The sequence below is a fragment of the Taudactylus pleione genome, unplaced genomic scaffold (genome assembly GCF_031769625.1).
Source record: "Taudactylus pleione unplaced genomic scaffold, aTauple2 ptg000129l, whole genome shotgun sequence".
Taxonomy (NCBI): Eukaryota; Metazoa; Chordata; class Amphibia; order Anura; family Myobatrachidae; genus Taudactylus; species Taudactylus pleione.
The window spans coordinates 11,955,316-11,977,484 of record NW_028284531.1 but is presented as its reverse complement, the minus strand read 5'-3'; the positions used below and the strand labels follow the sequence as shown (position 1 = coordinate 11,977,484).

Sequence of the window (22,169 nt, the reverse complement as noted above, 5' to 3'; positions counted from 1 at the left end):
CCTTGGTTTAAAATTCTGTTAAATGGCCCATTACTTACATCACAAATTCATTAGAACTAGAACAATACTAAATTGTATTTTCTACTGATTACTACGTTGCACAAATTTGGTCCATCAACATGTGAAATATAAAACAGTTGTAATAAAACACATTACAGATGCTTGCATGTGCCTTTATCAATCACTTCTAAATATAAGTAGTAGTATCCGGTTTCCTTTGTTCTTGTAATATATCTACTCCTGCTTCACTTCTATTTGAAAACAAGTCTATCTTTCAAGTTATTGATGAATCGCAAAAGTTTGTTAAAAATGATCCTTTGAGCCTAATTTATTTTTTTCTAAACATTGCCTTTAGCAATGTTATATTATTCTGTTCAGTGGTGGCATAGCAGCCGGTCTATACCTTACATATAACTGGGTTATGGAGATGTACATGGTATAGGAAGCTCTGATAACAGACACATCGACCGATAAGCAGAAATCTATATACCAAATGTATTTTCTCTTTTTAAGTCAAAACACTTCTCCAATTGCTACAAATGTTAATTGTATTATATATATATATATATATATATATATTTATCCTAATGTTTTGTCATGATGGAACTCTTTGAACACTAAATGATTAAATGTTGAATTAAAATCGATTTACCAAATAAGAGAAGATTAAACCGATTTTTCCACCATCAGAATATCCAAAATTATTGATCTTTAAATGCAATCTTTACCAAAAGCATTGATTTATCTTACAGTACTTTGAGTTTATCTAGGTAATGTATATTTACTTGTGTTTCTTCTGAACATGAAATAAACCTGCAAGCACAATTGTATAAGACTTCCAGAACGATACAGCAATGTTCTTAGTAAAAGTTGCAGGAGGGTATGCTAAAAAATAAGTGCATAAGACTTCTCAAGATGGAAATACTCATTAGTTTGGAGGTAAGTACAAGTTGAGTCTCCCATATCCAAATACGGAATATTCCGAAATACGGAATAATTTTGGCATGACTGAGATAATGAAATCTTTGATTTTTGATGGTTCAATGTACACAAACTTTGTCTAAGGAACAAATTATTAAAAATACTGTATAAAATTACCTTCAGGCTTTGTGTATAAGGTGTATATGAAACATAAATAAATTTCATGCATGTACACAAACTTTTCTTGAGCCACAAAATTAATGAAAATATTGTATAAAATGACCTGCAGGCTGTGTGTATAAGGTGTATATAACACATAAATGCATTCTGTGTGTATATTGGGGTTCCATTTCCAAGATATTTCATTATGATATGCAAATATTCCAAAGAACGGAATATTCCGTTATCCAAAATACCCCTAGTCCCAAGCATTTTAGATATGGGAGACTCAACCTGTAGTGTAAAAACAATCCTTGAGAGGTTCCAGTATGAGTTAATGTTCAAATTCATGAAACCAACAAATAAGCCAAAGTCATAGTAAGGACTATTACACAGGAACGCTGAGAGGGAGGTGAATGGGTACAAAGTACCCAGAGGCCACCTTTGGGGCCCAAGAGTGCCGGGGAGATTTAACCATACCCCAAGGCACTTTCATTCGAGAGCTCATGACAAGGCATAGCCATGCCCCCATAAAGGACACGCCCCTACCTATTACTGGGGCCTGGACAATCTGCTGACGGCCCTGCTGTTACAGTAAGCCAGGTCCTATCATAAGGCAGACAATCCTACAGTGTTAGCAAGTATGATGTTATATAGAAAAATGGAACAACTTGGTAAGCAAATTTTATATCTACCATCAAACAATTTGTTAGGTAGGCGTTCTTCTTGAGAAGTGAAAATAAATCTCTGATACCACTGTCCCAAAGCAAAGCTGCCCATATCAAAGTAAGCAGACATTTCTCATCATAAACCTTGCATACGTCTTTTTATTGAATTTATTACAAAAGATAAAAAAACAAAAACCTATAGGTTTTAAGTTAAGACGTACTTTTTGAGGTCTGCAATACAACAAGTGAACTCTGGAAAGATAGCCTAGAGCCTGCCGGATAGTGTTCTTTTAGAAGTAAGAGTTTAAAAGGAAGGCTGATGAAGAACATTTGTAAAATGTGCCTTGAGCCTTGAAGTTCAGTGATGGGAAAAAAAATACATTTTCAGGCTGTAAAATGTCTCAGAAATAGTTACTTTTTTTGCTCTTGAGAAACATCAAAACATCTTCTTGCTCAATTAAGATTAGAGAGAGAATAAAACTCAGTTTGTTCTTAGATCAATACCAAATTTCTCAGCATCCTCTGCATATTGCATTCACAGAGAAAGACACCAGCCATTGAAGGATAATGATACCCTCCCTAAAAAAATGGGTGGAATTAAGTTAAATAAATTAAAAGAAAAAGGTCACTTGTCTGCTTTTCACCAATCCGAAGGGTTCCAATGTGCCTCTAATAGTCCCAAGCAGGAGATCCTCTATTCTGTTAGGTTGTACTTAAGCGACTTTCTTTCACCATGCAAGCATGAGGCCATTACACCATGAACTTTTTATTTACCAGGGGTGGGACTCTAATAACCCAGCTAGCAGGTTGAAAAGAAGAACATCTACCAACATCTCTTGCTTAGGATCATTCATTATAGGTAAGATGGGATATGCAAGATTGGAAAAGTAGATGTGCAGGAAAATGAGATTTTCCTCGTCACAAGAAGCTGCAGATGTAAGGAACCAGTCCTCCTGGTCAATACTGACACCCTGCATTAGAAACGAGCAGACATTCTTAAGGAACTTTGCTTATTATTGTATTGAATTAAGTACATACAGTAAAGGATTTTGTAGTAGCGTTACATTTATATTCTTTTGTTATATATTACAAAGGTCTGGGTACGGGATGACCTCGTTCAGGATCCCGACAGGGATAGGATACCAACACCTGCATGTAAGTATTCTAACCCTACCCCTAACCCTTCCTCCCTGCAGCCTAAACCTAACCCTACCCCCTGCAGCCTAAACATGTGTTCATTCTAGCACCCTGCACCTGTCACAATACATACAGCAGGCAACATTGGTATTCAAGACATACATAGGTCTACACTAGAATGAGACTCAGCACTTATAGACATTGGTAGTACCAAAGAAACAGCACATACTAAGTTAGCACACAAGACATAAGAAACGGGTTTTTAGCCAAAAATAGGGATTTTGCATTTTTTTCTCGCCTGGTCTGGGATGGAGAAAACTTTTCTCCAGTTTTCTTTCGCCAATTGTGTTTTCGCCTGTTTTTTGGTGAACATATGGCTGTTTTATGGCGAAAAACGTCAGTCTTCGCCAATGGCAAAATAAAATGTCCGTTTTCACCGCTAATTTAATACGGCCCTATGTGATGTAACCGCCGTATTCAATAGTTGTCCTAGAAGTAAATATTTCCTTTAAAGTGTTACACAATAGAGGAAGGATAAGCACAGGTAGGTGGAATAAAAGTATTATCCAAAAATGAACCACTCATTAACACGGTCTTACAATTTAAAAGATACATTGATTACTGGTCATGTATAACCAACCAACCAGAGATCATGATAAGGTGAAATAGGGTGAGGAGTGGACACTGAGGAGATCATGAACCTGGTGGAGAGGACATCAATTAGATAAAAAAAATAAAATAATTTTTTATGTTTGTGAATTAAAGAGAACAACTACAAACCCCTTTAAAGATGTCACATGGTTCTAACATGATTACTTACAATCTATCCCAAATATTCTTTTCTATGCTGGAAATCCTAAAGACACTGTCACATGTGGTGGAGCGCCCCAAAATAAAATGGCATAATTACATTGGTTAATCACGACAACAACAGGAATTCAGTTTCCGGTTTCACGCTCTTACAATCAAGGCCTTTACCAGGGCACAGATACATACTCAAAAATATTGATATTTGTAAAATTACATTTTGATATACCATTCAAAAATTATATGGCAGATCATGACTGAAAAGCTTTGTTACAATATATATGTTATTTGTTTAGTTATCTTTTTTAGATTATTTTATATCTTCCCACAAATATGTATCTCCACATCCCATTTTCTGTATCCTATGGAATCTAAAATTGTAATAAAAAAACTAAATTGCTGTATAGCATATTCTTAAAATAACAAACTTCACAAATACTCACCTGGATACTCTTCACAGAATTACCCTTCCGCCTTAATGTTACGGGCCGTCACCCCATTCTCCTTAGTCTCCTATTTGTCCCATTCATTTTGCTTTTCCCCCAAAATTTTAAAATAAATGTATACTTTCTGTCATATTCTTTCAACACACCAACTGTTGTCGCAACACTGCTTTGCTTTTCATCGATTGCAATGTATACTCAGTACTTGTATATTGACCTGTGAACATTTATGTACAATCTCGGGGCCTGATTCAGCAAGGATCGCAACTGCGATTACGCATGCAATCGGCCGATTGTTGCGTACTGTGCGTGCGTATGCATTGCCGTGCGTGATCACACTACTGCGATTGTGACAGCGATCGTAGTGGCTACGCAGACCCATCGCAAAGTGATTGACAGGAAGTGCCATTTGGGGGGTGGTGACAGGAGTTGGTCGGCGAAACACAGGCGTGCCAGTGCGTAACGGTGGCGTGCAGAAATTATCCACATACGCAGATTGGGCTCTCACTGCGTACCGGAAGGTTAGCAATTTCTGAGTAAGTCAGACCTTGTGCAAGTGTGCATGAGGCTGCGATGGTACTCGATGTTACCGATGGTTTCGCAGTCTTGCTAAGTATTGCAGATGTGTGTAAGGTAAGGTGAGCATCCTTATGTTGTGCTGCGACGGCATAGCGATCGCAGTGGATTAGCATATGATCGCAGTGAGACTGCGTGCGTAATCGCTATTGCAATCTCAGTTGCGATCCTTGCTGAATCAGGCCCTCTGTACATTCGGATCTCATGTTGTATAAACTTTGAAGATTTAAAAAAAAAAAAAAAACAAGAAGAACTTTCCACAGGAAAACCCACCTGAAATAATAGTTCTGTGTAGGCAGCCATAAAAATACTAAATATTTTGTACAACTTTTTGCACAAATTGTGTCAATTAGATTCAACCCTTCTCACTCAAAACCACTATTAAGAGATTACAGAAGTTAAAAAAGAGAATATGTTAAATAGATTTGAATTTGTCCTAAGAAGTAAAATTAAATTTTTTTTTCAAATTTTATTAAAACACATAACTGCATTTTCACACATAGCATTTCTGCAGTGTTTATTTGTGATGGTTTGCAGAAAACAGTGTTACTGTAATCTTGGCAAATATCAAACTGCTGCACATAAATGTCAAAATATAGCAGTTCTTATTTAGATATGATCATAATTGCTTAAAATGTAATCTTTTTAAAAAGAACCACAACAAAAAAAGCAGGTTCTCTTTTTATTGAAGGAATGGAAAAATCACATTTTCACTTTAGCCTTATCAAACCATAGGGGCAAACTAAACATTAATTATAGACGTGCGCAATCGCAGTGTTTGTAATCCATCTGTAAATAAATATGTACAAGTATTAAGATACTACACTGTCAGTGGTGTGCCATTCACTGAATGCAAAAATGTCCAAAAATAAAGTGGCAACAAAAGCTTGTTATAAAGAAAGATGAACAGAACACAATCTGTGTCTTATATCAATAGCTACAGAATGATGAATGATAGACACTTCAGACCTGACACATCCCAAGAAGTGTCAGTGATTAACAATTAGCTATAGAATTATCTGTATTATGTAGGGATTTGAACACACACTGTCATTAACGGCGATCTGTGTATTTCACAGAGACAGCATAGGCGACACTTGTAAATAGTGGAGTTCTCCAAAGTAAGATATGGAGACAAATAACGTGTTGTGAGATACCAATTTAATGACACCCCCCTTAGATGTATAACACACTGTTTAGTATAAAAATCTCAGACTATGAAATGTGTCAATCAGCAGGACAACGACCCCAAACATACAGCCAATGTCATTAAGAACTATCTTCAGTGTAAAGAACAACAAGGAGTCCTGGAAGTGATGATATGGCCCCCACAGAGCCCTGATCTCAACATCATCAAGTCTGTCTGAGATTACATGAAGAGACAGAAGGATTTGAGCAAGCCTGCATAAACAGATCTGTGGTTTTCCAAGATGTTTGGAACAACCTCCCTGCCAAGTACCTTCAAACACTGTGTGCAAGTGTACCTAGAAGAATTGATGCCGTTTTGAAGGCAAAGGGTGGTCACACCAAATATTAATTTGATTTAAATTCATCTTCTGTTGCAGTATGTTAATTGATAAAAATAAACTATTAAACACTTCTATTTTTTAAAGCATTCTTACTTTGCAGCATTTTTTCCACACTTGCCTTAAACTTTTGCATAGTACTGTTTGTGAGACAGTTATAAGTGATATAAAAGAGGAATAGCATTGGCTAGCATTGGCTAACATTGGCAAAGTGTGGTAGAAGAAAAACAAGACTATATAGACACAGTATGAGGAAGCTAATGGAGAAACAGGTGAGTTAGCCTACGAGGTAGAGGTCATATGGGCAGTGAGAAAAACAGTCAGGAAGGCAGTAGTATGGGAGACAGAGAGGGAATGGTGACAAACTTGGGGGGAAAACTAATGTTAAGACTGTATCCAAGAAATTGTTTCATAACTTTTTGTTTAATTAATGCTATTTTAGTAGCATTGTGAGAAATACTTTTGCCTTCATAAAGAGAAATTTAAGTGTCTTCCCAAACTGTGAAATAACCTACAGATTTCACCTAAATACAGAGTAAAGAGTACAGCAACTGGGTGGCCAAGAAATGCACAAAAGAAATGGACAATACCGCCAAGGCTTTCACTAACAAATGGTGAGTTGCTTATATGCCAATGATAATGAGCTGTCATCTTTAATGTTTAATATTTTTAAATGTCTATTTAAATATAAGGTGGTAAGTATTTGTTGGTAAAACATTTTCAAATCCATTGTGACACAAGATAACAAAAATCATCTTTACTCACCCAATACTTCTGCAGTGGCCATGATCTCACAGGTATACATTGCAGCCATCAGCCTCTGGGGTTTTACTTGAAAAGCAGAACGGCAAGCTTCCTTCATTGTAGCAATCAACTGTCCGGAAAAAGGTCCATAACAGTCTGCCAGTAGCAATTCTCCTTTGCGTTTGCCAGATTTCTCCTGAACTTTTGTGCTATCGTGACTGAGTGGCAAAACTTCTTTTGCTTCTGAAGCATCACCACTAGATTCAGCAGTTGTGTTCGTTTTATCTTGCTCTACTTTGGTAACAGTTTCTTCAGAGTTTTGCCTTTCAAGTACCACAGACTTGGACAAATCCAATCTCTCCACTATGAAACAAACGCCCATCAATGGCTCTTCACACATGGGTCCTGCAAGCGTCACAAGCTGAAACCCACTAATGATGCTGTTCTCTATATTACGATATTTACTGGTTTTAGATACTTTATCAAGGCACTGCCAGACAGACCTTTCATAGCCTTCAATGTGATTTAACAAGATATTTGCCCCATAACGCCTTGGGCCAAAGGACCAGATTTGATCCACAGCATTACGCCACCTTCTGCCCTGTAAGTGTTGTTCAAGATTACTTTTCAATTCATGGAGCTGGCTGATGGTTCTTTCATTCACATGAATAGTATTGCTCCCTTCATTCAGAGCCAAGTTAATTTGTTCCATAGTTCGAATTAAATTACTGTTCTTCTCCAGAAGCTGAGTGACTTCTTCAGGAAGTGGCATGGCTCTGACGCTAAGTGTCGCCAGTTTATTTGGAGTGGTTACAGTTACCAGGCCATCTGGATCAATCTGGATTCCATCATGGGACCTACTTTGCTCTTCTTTAACCTGGTGTATAACAGCCACTTTTTGTTGTTTCCCAATATCTTCGTTCACCATGTCAACTTTTGGTGGTCTGATTATTGTTTCTCGAAAAGGGATAATGGGAGCTGATGTACTCACCTTAATCTTTGCAAACCTAAGTTAGGGGATAAACAAAAAACATAGTATAAGACAAAACAACTAATTAAATGAACAGTATAGTATCTTCAAATTAAGTGTTTTGTAGTTCATCTTTTATATAGGTCTTCTTGCGTTATGGTGTATTGATTGTGTTGCATTGTATCACTGAATGAAATATGGCAATTCACAATGAGCAAATATTGTAATCCATACTTTAAAGGGTAAAGCTGTCATTTATCCCTTCATTCCTATTTTATTTATCCTCTTCATTTCAGCCCCATCTTTAACTTTAATCTTCCTAGATCAGTGGTTCTCAAACTCTGTCCTCAGGACCCCATACAGGTCACGTTTTCCAGGTCATCCAGCAGGTGCACAGGTGTATTCATTACTCACCGACACATTTGTAAAGATCTACAGGTGGTTATAATAATTTCATTTTTTTAACTCTGTGAAGAGACCTGGAAAACATGCACTGTGTGGGGTCCTGAAGATAGAGTTTGAGAACCTGTGTCCTAGATTAACCATGCTGACATTTAGTTTTATTCTGTTTCTGATTTCCTCTTTTTATCTGTTTGCCCTAAAAGTAAAATTACATTGCAACATCACAAAATCTGTCATGTTGAAGGTGCTGAATGGACACTGTCCAGCCATTCACTCTATGCTACAAAAATTGCTGAGGTAACTACAATGCTCAAATTTCAAAACGTCTCCTACTGCCTCCAGCAGACGTATAAATGGTGGATTTAAGAGCCAGGAATTGCACATTACAAATGGCAAAGCACCAAGGTACTAGGTCTACTAGGTGTGAGAAAAGTATCACACTACAATTCTCATTCTCGGTAGAGTTATTTTACTATTTAATGGTCTTTTTCTTACCAAGCTATTTACATCTTTAATTACTAGTATTGAATCCCAAATATTCTTTATAGCCACAATTAATTTAAAACCTATCAAATAAGCTTTGAATATATCTATAGCATTTGGTAAAACATCCAAGTGAAAAAAGGAACAATGGTAAATAAGGTTACACAATTATTACTTTTCACTACAACTCTTGAAGTAAAAGATGTATGGGGGTATTTATCAAAGCTGGGAGAGAGATAAAATTGTAAAAAAATCAATTACCAACTAATCTGCTCCTATCATTTTATAAACACAGCCTGCAAAATGTAAATGGGAAGCTGATTGGTTGGTACTTTATCTCTCACAATTTTATCTCTCTCCCAGCTTTGATAAATATCTCCCTACCTGGCTGAGGTAGCAAGGATTTTCCATGGTGAAAGTATGCAAGTAAACAAGATAATTGCTGAGCAGTAACTAAAAGGAGAGATGCATCCCATATAGTGGAAAAATGTGAGGCACGATGTAGCTGTTACTTACCAAGTGAACAGTTAATATGCTTTCTAATGTGCAGGGAAACAAAAAACCCACGCTGAAAAACATTAACAGGACGCAACACGATGTCTATGTATAGAACGCAGGCTGCAGAACAGAATGGACACCTGTGGGGAAGGTGGTAAGGAACAAATTTCCCTCTTAGCATGGGGCGGCTAAACGTCTCCAGTAGACATGAGTGCTTTATTATTAATTCCGAAACGTGACTGCCAAGGAAGTATTAGGAAGCCATTACATCATCAGGGTATGGCTGCAAATATGTACACATTTCCCCTGCTCGCCTGCTTCTGATGTCTAAAATTATGCAGAAGTAAGGGGAAAAACAGGTCATTAAAGTACCTGCACACATTCGTCTGTTTAACTGCAATGAGTAAATATGTATGGAAAAATCTGTATAATTTCCCCAGGCATGCACATATTAATCTGCATTACAGCAGCAAAGAGCCATTTAAACACAGCGTACTGTAAACAGCAAAAATATGCTAGCTAGAAAACAATTTAAGTGGTCACATGACTTCATTGCGTTCACATTCATGGTGGACTGTGTCATCTAAGTATACTGGTGTACAAATTAATTGGAGCCAATGTTGCTTTTTGCTGTGTTATGTTTATTTTAAAAATAAACTGATTTAATTACACAATATTAATAATTAATATGACCACCCTTAGCTACAATAAATTGTTTTCCACAATATTGTATCAGCATCAAAAGATTTTAACATATATTACTGATGTCACTATCATGAAACCACACTTTCATTATGTTAGACATGAACAGCTCCCTAGGTTGATACAATTAATGTTTTCAAGCTTCAGCAATACTATTTCAAAATGGAGTTTAATTCACGGGTGTTCCCAATCCACTGAAGAAAGTTTATTTTCAGTTCTTCAATAACATTCTTCACTGTTTTGAAATGTTTCAAAGAGCAAGGTTATACTGGAAAATTCCATCACCGTATTGGACGTTCATAGAAAAATACTTTGATATTCATTATTATTCTGAGTGCATCATTCCTTCAAAAGGTATGAGTCTTCTAGGCCCTGAAGATGTTAAACATCAACCAAACATTTCCTGTTTCTGGACACGGTTTCCTCCATTCAACAACCTTTTCCAGTGATCACTGGTTCAGTTGTGCGGTTTTTTTGGCCAATTGCAAGCGAGTTTTCTTTCATTATAGTTTTAAAGGAGGTCTTTTTGAAGTTCTTCCCACTTCTAGAAGTCTGTAACGCACTACTGAAAAATCAATCAGTATATCACCAGCTGCTAAGTCTCTGTCTAAGCCCTAACTTGTTTTATCTTTACAAATAACATATTATTTAACCAATCCAGATTTGTCCATATATCCCTATGCTCTAATCACGCCATTTGTCGCACCACAGACTTTGTGACTTATCCGTGCCAAGCATCCCACCACAGACTTTCACAATACTATGCATCTTATTCGCATCACTAATGTGTCAAACGTACAAGCACGGGTACATGGAACATGGATGTTGGCGTGTCATGTAGCTTCTGTGTGCGACTAATTTGGGTAAAAAGGCAAGAGACAGGCCTGATACGAGTGACCCGCGCCATACACTGTTATACGTAATCTGCAACATTATACAAATTCCTTTTTGACAAAAGTACTAATCTAGTGTGCCTAGGACACTGTAAGCGGCTTTGTATTCGGCTATGATGCAAATAAGATACAAAACTCAGGAGAGAGTACAGCAAACGCTACCAGTGGAGTGTCTAAGTCGCGCCAAGCATCTCCCATAATTGCTAGGTAACTGAGAACACATCTGCAGTTGTCAGTTCAGGGCATGGTTTTGGTGACAGAGATCCACTATCACTGTGACTTAAGAAGACTTGGAACACTAGATTTATGGGCTCTAACAGAACCAGCAATATATCAATCATTAATGTGTGCTTTTAGGAGCTACAAATTTAGCCAGTTTCCTGGATATAATATCCATACTTAATGTGGGGAAGACTTGCGCACTGAGAAGGGGGTAGTCTCAACTACTGTAGAGTTATGTAAATGTCTGTGATAAAATCACAATTACAAATGTAGTAGGTCCGAACTTGTTGACTAATCTAAAGGTATTAATAAAAAAAACAGTGCATAAAAACTATACAATGTAGCAAATGGGTTACCACTGAGTAGATGCAATTGCTACAAAATAAACAAGGTATCTTGGGAATGTACCGTGGAGTACACTAGATGTATTTAATTGTCACCACCCCTGCGAAACAATCTGAAACAACATCTCTAAATAGGTAGCTGTCCAGTTAAAGTTCTAATATTTGATACACTTTCCTATGGTCTAGTAATCGACCTCAAAATGTCTTGGCTGTTTCTATTAATTTTTTGCAGTGTTATACTTATTCTGTCCAGGGTTGGCTCATAGGTTAATAACAAGGTTTATACTGTGTGTAGCAATCTCCTGTTGTGTATATGGCAGTGCTAAGGCTGCTAGTGTTAATGTCAAATAGTAGTTGGGAGTAAATAGTGATGCACCATCTCACAATTGTCCCAACTAGTTTGCACACCACTGTAGGAGCAAAGCATCGACCGCTAGCTTCCACTAAACTACAATTATGTTATTAATGTCATCAGCAACCCGAGCATCATGGGAGAGGTAGTTCACCAACACATTGTCAATGACTGCCCACTACAACTGGAGTGACTAAAGGCTGCAGTACTACAGTAGGCAGTAATTACAAAAATAACCTTTAATGTGAGATTTTTAATAAATATTTTTTATAAATATTTCTCTGATATATGGTTTATGTGCTAATTGATCCAGATTTAAATACCAGATTTCTCCCTTGGAGATAGGTACTGGTTGATATGTATTTTTTGTGGACTGGAGCGGTGCCCAGCGGCCATCGTGAAGAAAGGTAAGTACTGCACAGACAAGTGAGTGGGGCCTTTTCTATACTGGGAGGGGGCATTACTGGGGGCTCTGCATAAGGGACATTACTGGGGGCACAACATAAGGGGCACTACTGGGGGTACAACATAAGGGGCAATACTAAGGACATTACTGGGGGCACAACATAAGAAGCATTACTGGGGTCTCTGCATAAAGGGGCACTACTAAGGACATTACAGGGGGCACAACATAAGGGGCATTACTGGGGGCTCTGCATAAAGGGGCACTACTAAGGACATTACAGGGGGCACAACATAAGGGGCATTACTGGGGGCTCTGCATAAGGGGCATTGCTGGGGGCTCTGCATAAGGGGCACTACTAAGGACATTACTGGGGGCTCGCATAAGGGGCATTACTGGGGGCTCTGCATAAGGGGCATTACTAAGGACATTACTATGGGCTCTGCATAAGGGGCATTACTGGGGGCTCTGCATAAGGTACATTACTGGAAGCTCTGCATAAGGGGCATTACTGGGGGCTCTGTATAAGGGGCACTACTAAGGATATTACTGGGAGCTCTGCATAAGGGGCATTATTGGGAGCTCTGCATAAGGGGCATTACTGGGGCACTGCATAAGGGGCACTACTGGGGCACTGCATAATGGGCACAAATCCAGGGGCATTGCAAAAGGGGCTCTAATACAGGGTGGAATTGCATAAGGGGCACTACTACAGGGGGCACTGTATTGGTTTTTATTAGGGATGTGCAGGCTCGGATAGGTTCGAGTTTGCACGTGGAGTTCGGATTTTTCCCTCCAAAAAAACGGAACTCAGAACGAGGCAAAACGTCATCTTACATGGACGAACATCATCATTCCTGGACAAAAGACCAGGAATGATGATGTTCGTCCATGTAAGATGACGTTTTGCCTCGTTCTGAGTTCCGTTTTTTTGGAGGGAAAAATCCGAACTCCACGTGCAAACTCGAACCTATCCGAGCCTGCACATCCCTAGTTTTTATTAATAATAAACCTTTCAAAATTTCATATAACACTTTTTTTTTTGTTGTTGCGGCCCACGCACTCGTAGACCTTGAATATTCGGCCCGGTTGGTATTTTGAGTTTGACATGCCTGCCTCATACCCATCCCAAGCCATTCTAGGCACATTATAACAAGTCCGAGAGACATATGGCGATATGGTACTTGGAAAAGGGAGCTGGATGCCGGCTGTTCTATCAAAGGGACAATAATTACTCACCTTCATAATAGCTTTTCTCTCTATGATCCAGCTACACTGCAGTAACATAAATCTGTCTGTGTCTTGCTTTGGCAAAGTCATATTGATAATTAATTTTGTTTCATAGTATGTGTGCAAGTTTATGTGCTAACTCCTCAGACGTATGGCAGATGTGTACTCTTCAACACCTGAGACAATTATGATCTCTTATATTATTACACATATCTATTGAACACTTGTAAGATGATGCAGTGTTCACCCTAGGAACTAGTGGCAGCAATCTTCTTATTTTTGCCAGAAGTCCCTAACATAACTGTATATGCTCTCCCTATGGATTATATACTTATTATGTAGTGTAGGCAGACTACAGCTGGATAAGCAAATGTAGGCAGAGCGGGTTAAATTTAGGCACAATTGGTAAAAAGCAGTGTTTGTCAGCAGTGGTGTAAATCCAGCGGCAACCTCTATAGCTCATTCAATACACTGTTTATGCGTTTAGCACAATAATCCAAGTGTATGACACTTTTACTCACATCTTATCTATAGTATATAAGATGTCATGCAAAATATATGGGGCAACTATAATTAAAATTACTGTATGTGTATACAGTACATATAAATTGATAAATTGAGTCCTAAAAAATAATTAGTGTGCAAACAGGAAAGCACCTTGACGCACTAACTAATTTCAATGCTGAAAGGGTTAAAAACTGCCATCTGCATTCTCACTGCAGCATTAGATACACATATAGATAAATACAGTTTCATTATTTCCACATTGCTTTTTAATTGGAAAATCCATCGTACACAGAGCACGTAGCTATAAATGAAGTGATCCCATTCAGTGACAAGTAATGAGAGGTAGTCTGCCAAAGAGGGCTCAGGATGGATGCAAGGGCAGGGAGGAGGCAACTCTCCCCAGCAGATGATTATTTTATAGCCATTAACAAATGTACTTGGGGTTCAGAGGACGGTGAAAGATTTTTGGATGAGAAGCTCTAGCTAACTAACAGGCATAAATCTGTCTCTAGCCAAAGCCACCCACAATATGTTTACTGAAATATATATATTTTTTTTCTACCTTTCTCTTAAGTCATCCAGGCAGCGCTGCAAGTGAACTTCTCCAGCTGTAACAAGTACGTGTTCTCCAGACTCCTGAATCAAGACTTCTACACACGGATCAGCCTGGTTTAAGAGCTTCATTCCTTTCACTAGTTGCGGCATTTCACCTTGAAAACCAAATACAAGTCGCGTATGCATAAGGTATTTGTAAGCAGGGACCTATATACATCAGATTACAGCTTGCTTATTAGCATCTTTTGTTTTCCAAGTAACTGAAGAACTACGCTACCCAAAATGTAATATTGGGTGTGTTGTAGAAATGAAATGCTGATGTACCATTATCCTCATTTGCCAGGTTCCATGACGCCTCCAATAAACCAACTCTACCCTTTTGTATCTCACCATCACTCACCTGTTTAACACAGATAGCAGAGTTGTCAATGCCCCTCCCACGTAAACTCACTATTCTTATCTAATGCAGAGCCAAGTGAAGCACAGGGCACAAGGTGTTCCAGAGATTTCGGACCCAATATTAAACAGAGAAATTATCAGATACTGATGAAGCCCTTGTAATGCATGGATGTAGCGTGCACTGTCCAGATGGTAAGAGTGATGTCAGAAGACCTCATACTCAAACTTGTAGTCTTGTAATAAGTAGTCATATTGGCTACTAGCTAATGTACCTAGTTTCACCTGTGTAGACCATAGCTATTTAGGGTTTCCATCTCACCACTCCAGTAACACATTAATTCTTCACCTCTATAGTACCTGCATCCCCTCTCTCACTGCTATAGTAAGACATTACCCTCCTTCACCTGTGTACTAAACACATTTCCCTCCCTCGCCCATATTGTAAAACATTTGACATTCCCCTCCCTCACCTCTGTAGAAATACAATCACTCCCTCACACCTGTACTAACACATTACCCTCACTCACATCTGTAGTAACATTCTCCTCCCTCACCTCTGGAGTAACACATTACCCCCACTCACAGCTGAAGTAAAACATTCCCCTCTCTAGCCTTTGTTGCAACACATTTCTTTCCCTCACCCAGTAGTAACACATTTGACATTCCCCTCTCTTACCTGTGTAGTAACACATTCTTCTCCCATACCTATGGAGTAACACATTCTCCTCCCTCACCTCTATAGTAACACATTCCCTTCCCTCACTATTCAAATAGGGGAGCCACACTAGCTGCCAGTGATGTTTGGCAGCACTTGGGATGATAGCCACGATGAGACAGTCAACTGAATACTGCAGCCACGATGAGACAGTCAGTCATGACATTTCACAGGGAGGAGGAAACATTTTAGCCCTCATCACCCCCTTAGGAGTTGAATTTCGATAAATCCCTTCTCAGTGGGTACCTATGTCATGGAAGGCATATACCCGATTTTCATGTTTCTAGGTCCAGGGGTTTGAGCTGGGTGTTGATGAGTCAGGACATTTGCTAATTATATATATATATATATATATATAAAATTAATCTTCTGAATAAAAGCAGCAATGACAATACCACACTCCCAGATGGAAGAGAATCGAGGGGGGAATGGAATTGGGTATTAGCTGGTAAAAGTGCTGATTTGTTAGCAATTTTGCAGCGATATATAAAGCAGCATTTTTTTTTTTAAATAGACAACCCGAACCTAAGTTTTGCATTTGAAAATATTGCAGCTTTAAATAAAGATGCAAAATTGTCCAAAAAAATCATCACTTTTACCCTATTTCATTGGAGTGAATCGCTCCTCGTTTTTTCTCCTGACAGCACATACAAACCCAGTTCTTTCAAAGCACTGAACACTTTTCCTCCTAAATACAAAAGTATTGGAATTTGAGTATTATGTGTTTCACCCAAACAGATCTCCTTAACTAATTAAAGACATTTGTGACCATATACCTTCCTGTGCCATGTTAATACCGTGGCACTTAGCTTGCTTAGCACACTGCCACCGCAGTAAAGGTATATCCACAGAAAGAAACAGAACGCAGTAGAATTACCCAGACCAAGGACTGTTTTGGTCTAGTTTATAATTACTTGATATTCTGCTTTGAAGCAAAGATACTTCCGATTTGAATTTATACTGATGTGTGTACATAATGCCTCACATAAAAGCTGTTATAAATAAATAGCACAAAGAAAGCCAACAAGTAATTGGAAGTGGATCAAGCTGGCGCGGACGTGACTGTGGTGAATAGTACTTAGCAGGTATTAAGTGGCCCCGGTTTATATGCGCCACAGAAGCCAATAGCTTTGTTTCTTGAAGGGGAACTGAGTCAGAGTGGATTAAGAGAACCACTTAAAGAAACTGCAGACCTAATGATAAAAAGCATAACACACACAGCTGGAAGGAGGTGGACGGTCAGCAATAAACATGCACACAACACGGATGAGTGGACTAATGTTTTATGATGTTATACATAAAAATAAACCCCAGTAAAATAAAATCTATGTATTATTCATCAATGAATATTAGGAGAGTCCGTATATAATATTTATGACACCACATTGTGGCACAGTAGCTCCCCTCGCCTTTATAACGGATGCTACCGATCCTGAGATCCTTTCTGTTGATCAGAGGGTGGCTTCCAATTTTTCTGCAGGGCTCATAGACTATAACATTTTCAATTCAATTTCAAACCCATCAAAATATATCTCTAACAGCTCCGAGGACAATGAGACACCTGCACATTTCCCCAACACAGTATGTGTTGGGGAAATGTGCAGGTGTCTCATTGTCCTCGGAGCTGGTGTCTCATTGTTACTACAGAAGGTTGCCCTTGCTCTCCGTCATGTGATTCCCAGTATCAGAGAATGCATTGAGCGACCACCACTATACAGTATGTATAGTGGTGGTCGCTCAATGCATTCTCTGATACTGGGAATCACATGACGGAGAGCAAGGGCAACCTTCTGTAGTAAGTCTAAGAGTAGCAAATTATTTCTTAACAGTTTCTTATTTAGCGCAGCATATTCCGTTGCGCTTTACAATTTGAAACAACTTTAATAGAACAAGACTGGGTTGTAAGAGACAGACATAAAAGGTAAGAGGGCCCTGCTCGCAAGCTTACAATCAATAGGGAAATAGGTGTTGATACACAAGGATAGGTGCTACATATTGCAAATTGGTCCAGCCACATTGCTGATTTTCTTGGTGAGTCGTATGATCCAGTCACACAGGAATGTTGGCCTAGTGTTAGGAGGATGTGAAATTGAAGAAAGAGAAAATGTGAGGTTATGTGTGGACTGTAAGGGGGGATGTAAATGGATAGGGAAGCTATGAAGGCTATGTAGGCAATTCAGGAATCTGATAAGCTTGTCTGAAGAGGTGAGTTTTCAGAGAACGCTTGAATGTTTGGAGACTAGCGGAAGGTCTTATTGTGCATGGGAGGGCGTTCCACAGGGTGGGTGCAGCCCGAAAAAAGTCCTGTAACCGTGAATGGTAGCAAGTAATGCGTGAGGATGAGACGCAGATCTTGTGCTGAGCGGAGGTTGGGTTGGGAGATATTTGGAATTGAGTGAAGAGATGCATGTACTTTATGTGTGAGTCTAAGTATTTTATATTGAATACGGTAGAAGACCGGTAGCCAATGCAGGGACTGACAGAGTGGATCAGCAGACAATGAACGTTTGGCGAGAAAGATCAGCCTCGCAGCTGCACAATGGATTGTAATGGCAAGGGTCTGTTTTTGGGAAGACCAGTAAGGAGACTATTGCAATAGTCTATGCAGGAAATGATGAGTGCATGTATTAAAGTTTTTGCAGCGTCTTGTGTAAGATATGGTCGAATTTTGGATATGTTTTTTTAAATGTATGTAACAGGATTTTGAGACAGATTGAATGTGGGGAACAAAGGACAGTTCAGGGTCAAGGATGACACCAAGGCAGCGAGCTTGTGGGGTGGGGTTGATTGTTGAGTTGTCAACAGTAATAGAGATATCAGGTTGGTAACTAATATTGGCCAGTGGAAATATAATTAATTCTGTTTTGGATATATTAAGTTTGAGGTGGCGAGATGCCACCCAAGATGAAATGGCAGAGACACATTCAGTGACACGGACCAGCACAGATGGTGACAAATCAGGGGTAAATGGGGAAAAATAACAAAAATTCAACAATTAAAAATAAAACCTGTTATAATACTATATATGTCTGTGACAATGCATACGCTAATGTGTATCCTTGTGCCTGTTTGAGTGACATGTGAGGCTTTTATATTTATAAAGCCTTGTGTATGAGAGATATATAAATCATTATAGATTTCTCCAATGATGATTCTTTTAAATTAAATGAATTACAAAATCTTTAAAAATAAAATAGTAACATTTTCTTAGATGTCTATTTAATTGGTGTAAGGCAGGCATGTCAAACTCAAAATACCAACCGGGCCGAATATTGTGTGGGTCACCAAAAAAACAAACAAAAAAAAGTCTTATATGCAATTTTGAAAGATTTATTATTAATAAAAACCAATGCAGTGCCCCCTGTAGTAGTGCCCCTTATGCAATTACCCCATGTATTAGAGCCCCTTTTGCAATGCTCCCTGAATTTGTGCCCATTATGCAATGCTCTAGTAGTGCCCATTATGCAGTGCCCCAGTAATGCCCCTTATGTTGTGCCCCTTATGCAGGGACCCCAGTAATGCCCCTTATGCAGAGCCCCCAGTAATGCCCCTTTATGCAGAGCCCTCAGTAATGCCCCTTTATGCAGAGCCCCCAGTAATGCCCCTTTGTGCAGAGCCGCCAGTAATGCCCCTTATGCAGAGCCCAAAGTAATGTCCTTAATAGTGCCCCTTATGCAGAACCCCCAGTAATGCCCTTTATTCAGAGCCCCCAGTAATGCCCCTTATGCAGAGTCCCCAGTAATGTCCTTAGTGCCGCCAGTAATGCCCCTTATGCAGAGCCCCCAGTAATGTCCCGTATGTTGTGCCCCCAGTAATGCCCCTTATGCAGAGCCCCCAGTAATGTCCTTAATAGTGCCCCTTATGCAGAGCCCCCAGTAATGCCCCTTACGTTGTGCCCCCAGTAATACCCCTTATACTGTGCCCCCTTCCAGTATAGAAAAGGCCCCACTCACCTGTCTGTGCAGTACTTACCTTTCTTCACGATGGCCGCTGGGCACCACTCAAGTCCACGCGGTCCCGTGTAGACGCTGCCTCTGACTGGATCTAATTAGATCCAGAACGACGGGCGCAGGCTCCGCTCATCACGGGTGCATCACTGGAAACGCTGGCCTCTGAAGCGATCAGAGGCTTCTGATCACTTCAGAGACCAGCGTTGCCAGCTTGTAAAGTAAACACTGCCCGATCGGAGCCGAGCTCTGATGATGGCAGGGGTGTGGGCCACATATTATATATATGTGGGCCCACACTCTCAAGCCGCATGTTTGACATGCTTAGTGTAAGGCTTAAAAATCAGTGAACTGGAGTTCAAAAATAAAAAGAATTGAATAAGAGTAATTTTTTATCGAACAGAAAACAGTATTTGGGGTTATATAAAAACCTAATACTTCACACCCTTAGTAACAGACATAGAGGGGAATTCAATTAGCTGTGGGAACCCTGTGCGCTAATTACCAGAGGCTGGATTTGTCCTCACAGCCACAGGAGCTGCAAGGAAAAATGTGCATTAAAATACAGATTCTGCTCTTTAACGCGTGGGTAAACCCATTGATTGCGCACTTTACTTGGAATCAATAGGCTGTCGCGCCTTAAACCCTGGTTTACTGCGTGGGGACGATACTGCATAATTGAATAGTTATTCCCCACGTGGCGCAATCAATTAGCAGGAAGGTATATACCGCGGCTAATTGAATTCCTCCCATAAAGGCATATTTGGGATGCATATGAACTGTCATAATGTCGATAGTTATATAGACATTTTTGAAATGTTGGCAGCTAACATGTCGACATCTGTAGAATGTGAACATATGAAATGCTGACACTAGTGTTAGGGACATACTTATTGCCGCAAGCGCAGTTTGCAACATTAGCTGCAACTAGCCACAGGCGCCGGGTTTGGCTTAAGGCTCATACACACTAGACGATGTGATGAATGAACGATATTGGTGGAAGACTTCCCTTGACCTTTCTGTAGAGCAGGACAAATGATATTGGGTGTACACACTGATAGATATCTTTCAGTGAAGTTATCCTGCCACATCTCTGAACAGGCAATACTTGACGATATCGTCAGATTGGCCTGCATGTACGGACGACAAAAGACATAGTTAACGACCCGTCGTTCACTGCATACACACTGAACGATATCGTTATCATCCATATCATTCATAAAAATCATCTAGTTTGTATGCGGCTTAAGTGTACACACCTCTGCAACCACTGGAACAGCCTCATCGCCGATTGTTGACATTGTTAGCAGGTCAAAATGTTAGATATCAACATAATAACTATGTAAGCATTCTAACCGGCAACAAATTATATTGAACCCACATATTTATCACAACAAATTTGCAACCTGTCTTCGGGTGATATCTGCAAATTTCTAGCATACCCAGAATGTATATAAGGGAGACCTCAGGATATAGCAAAGACATCCTCTGCAATCCCCCATTTTCGCTCTGGTTTCTATGTGGGTTGCTATATTGGGATTTACCAAGCCTGGCCCTGGTAGCTAATGCCATCAGATGGTGTGTAGCCTATAAACTACTCTTCCGCAGTTTGCACAGGAAAGGGATCCTTAGGATGCCTCCCCACCGGCCAGGGCTGCCATCAGAAATTGTGGGGCCCGGGCTAACAAAATAGAGATGGCCCCCCAAACCCCCTCCAGCTTTCTCTGTTATGTACCCACTTTCTCTCACTCGGCGCCTGGTTGTGTATATACTGTGTGTGTGTATATATATATATATATATATATATATATATATATATATATATATACACACACACACACACACATATATACATATACACACATATAAATAATACAGCCGGCCTAGCTCTATCCAGTTCTCTTCCCTCTACGCTAGGGGTGGGTAATAAGCGGCCCCCCAGTTGTTGTAGAACTACACTTTCCACAGCATGCCCTGCCACAGTTTTGCTATTTAGCCATGATAAAACTGTTGCAAGGCATGCTGGGATTTGTAGTGCAACAACAGCTGGAGGTCCGCTTATTGCCCACCCCTGCTCTACACACTCCTTCACCAGCCCTAACCAGGTAGTCCTCACTCCCCGCATCCACATGACATGCTGGCTGCTGCTGCATGTCATGTGGATTCGGGGAGGTAGGTCTCACGACTTACCTCCTCGAAGGAGGCTCCTCCTAGTCTGGCTGCCGTGGCTCCTCTTTCTTCCAGAGGCATGGTGTGACGTCACATGTGCCGACGGACTATTGAACAAGTGGGTGGGAGGGAGGAGAGGCGGGCCTACTTATCCCGTCAATCAATCACTGTTATTGTCAATCGGCTGGTAGGAGCAGGCGGGCCCCCTCCTTTCTGAGGAGTGTCTGGGCCTGGGACTACAGTCCTGGCGGTCCCCCACTTATGGCGGCCCTGCCACCGGCCCTCGCTGATGTATTTGCAGACTGACAGCTCCACATAAGCATTAGACTAGTCGCATTTGAACACGGAAGCAGAGTGATAGTGTAAGCCATCACTCTGCTACTTTCACTATGCTGGG

General features: G+C 39.9%; 1 protein-coding gene across 1 annotated transcript in view; it reads right to left on the bottom strand.

Moving 5' to 3' along the window:
• The window catches only part of EFL1 (elongation factor like GTPase 1), a 363,676-nt gene that overhangs the window by 26,039 nt on the left and 315,468 nt on the right, over window positions 1-22,169 (bottom strand). Inside the window, exons 17-18 of the mRNA XM_088472852.1 lie at window positions 14,550-14,697; window positions 7,003-7,988 (exon numbers count right to left, since the gene is read on the bottom strand). Of these exons, the coding sequence (XP_088328978.1) occupies window positions 7,003-7,988; window positions 14,550-14,697 (1,134 nt within the window). The remainder of the gene's footprint in view (window positions 1-7,002; window positions 7,989-14,549; window positions 14,698-22,169) is intronic.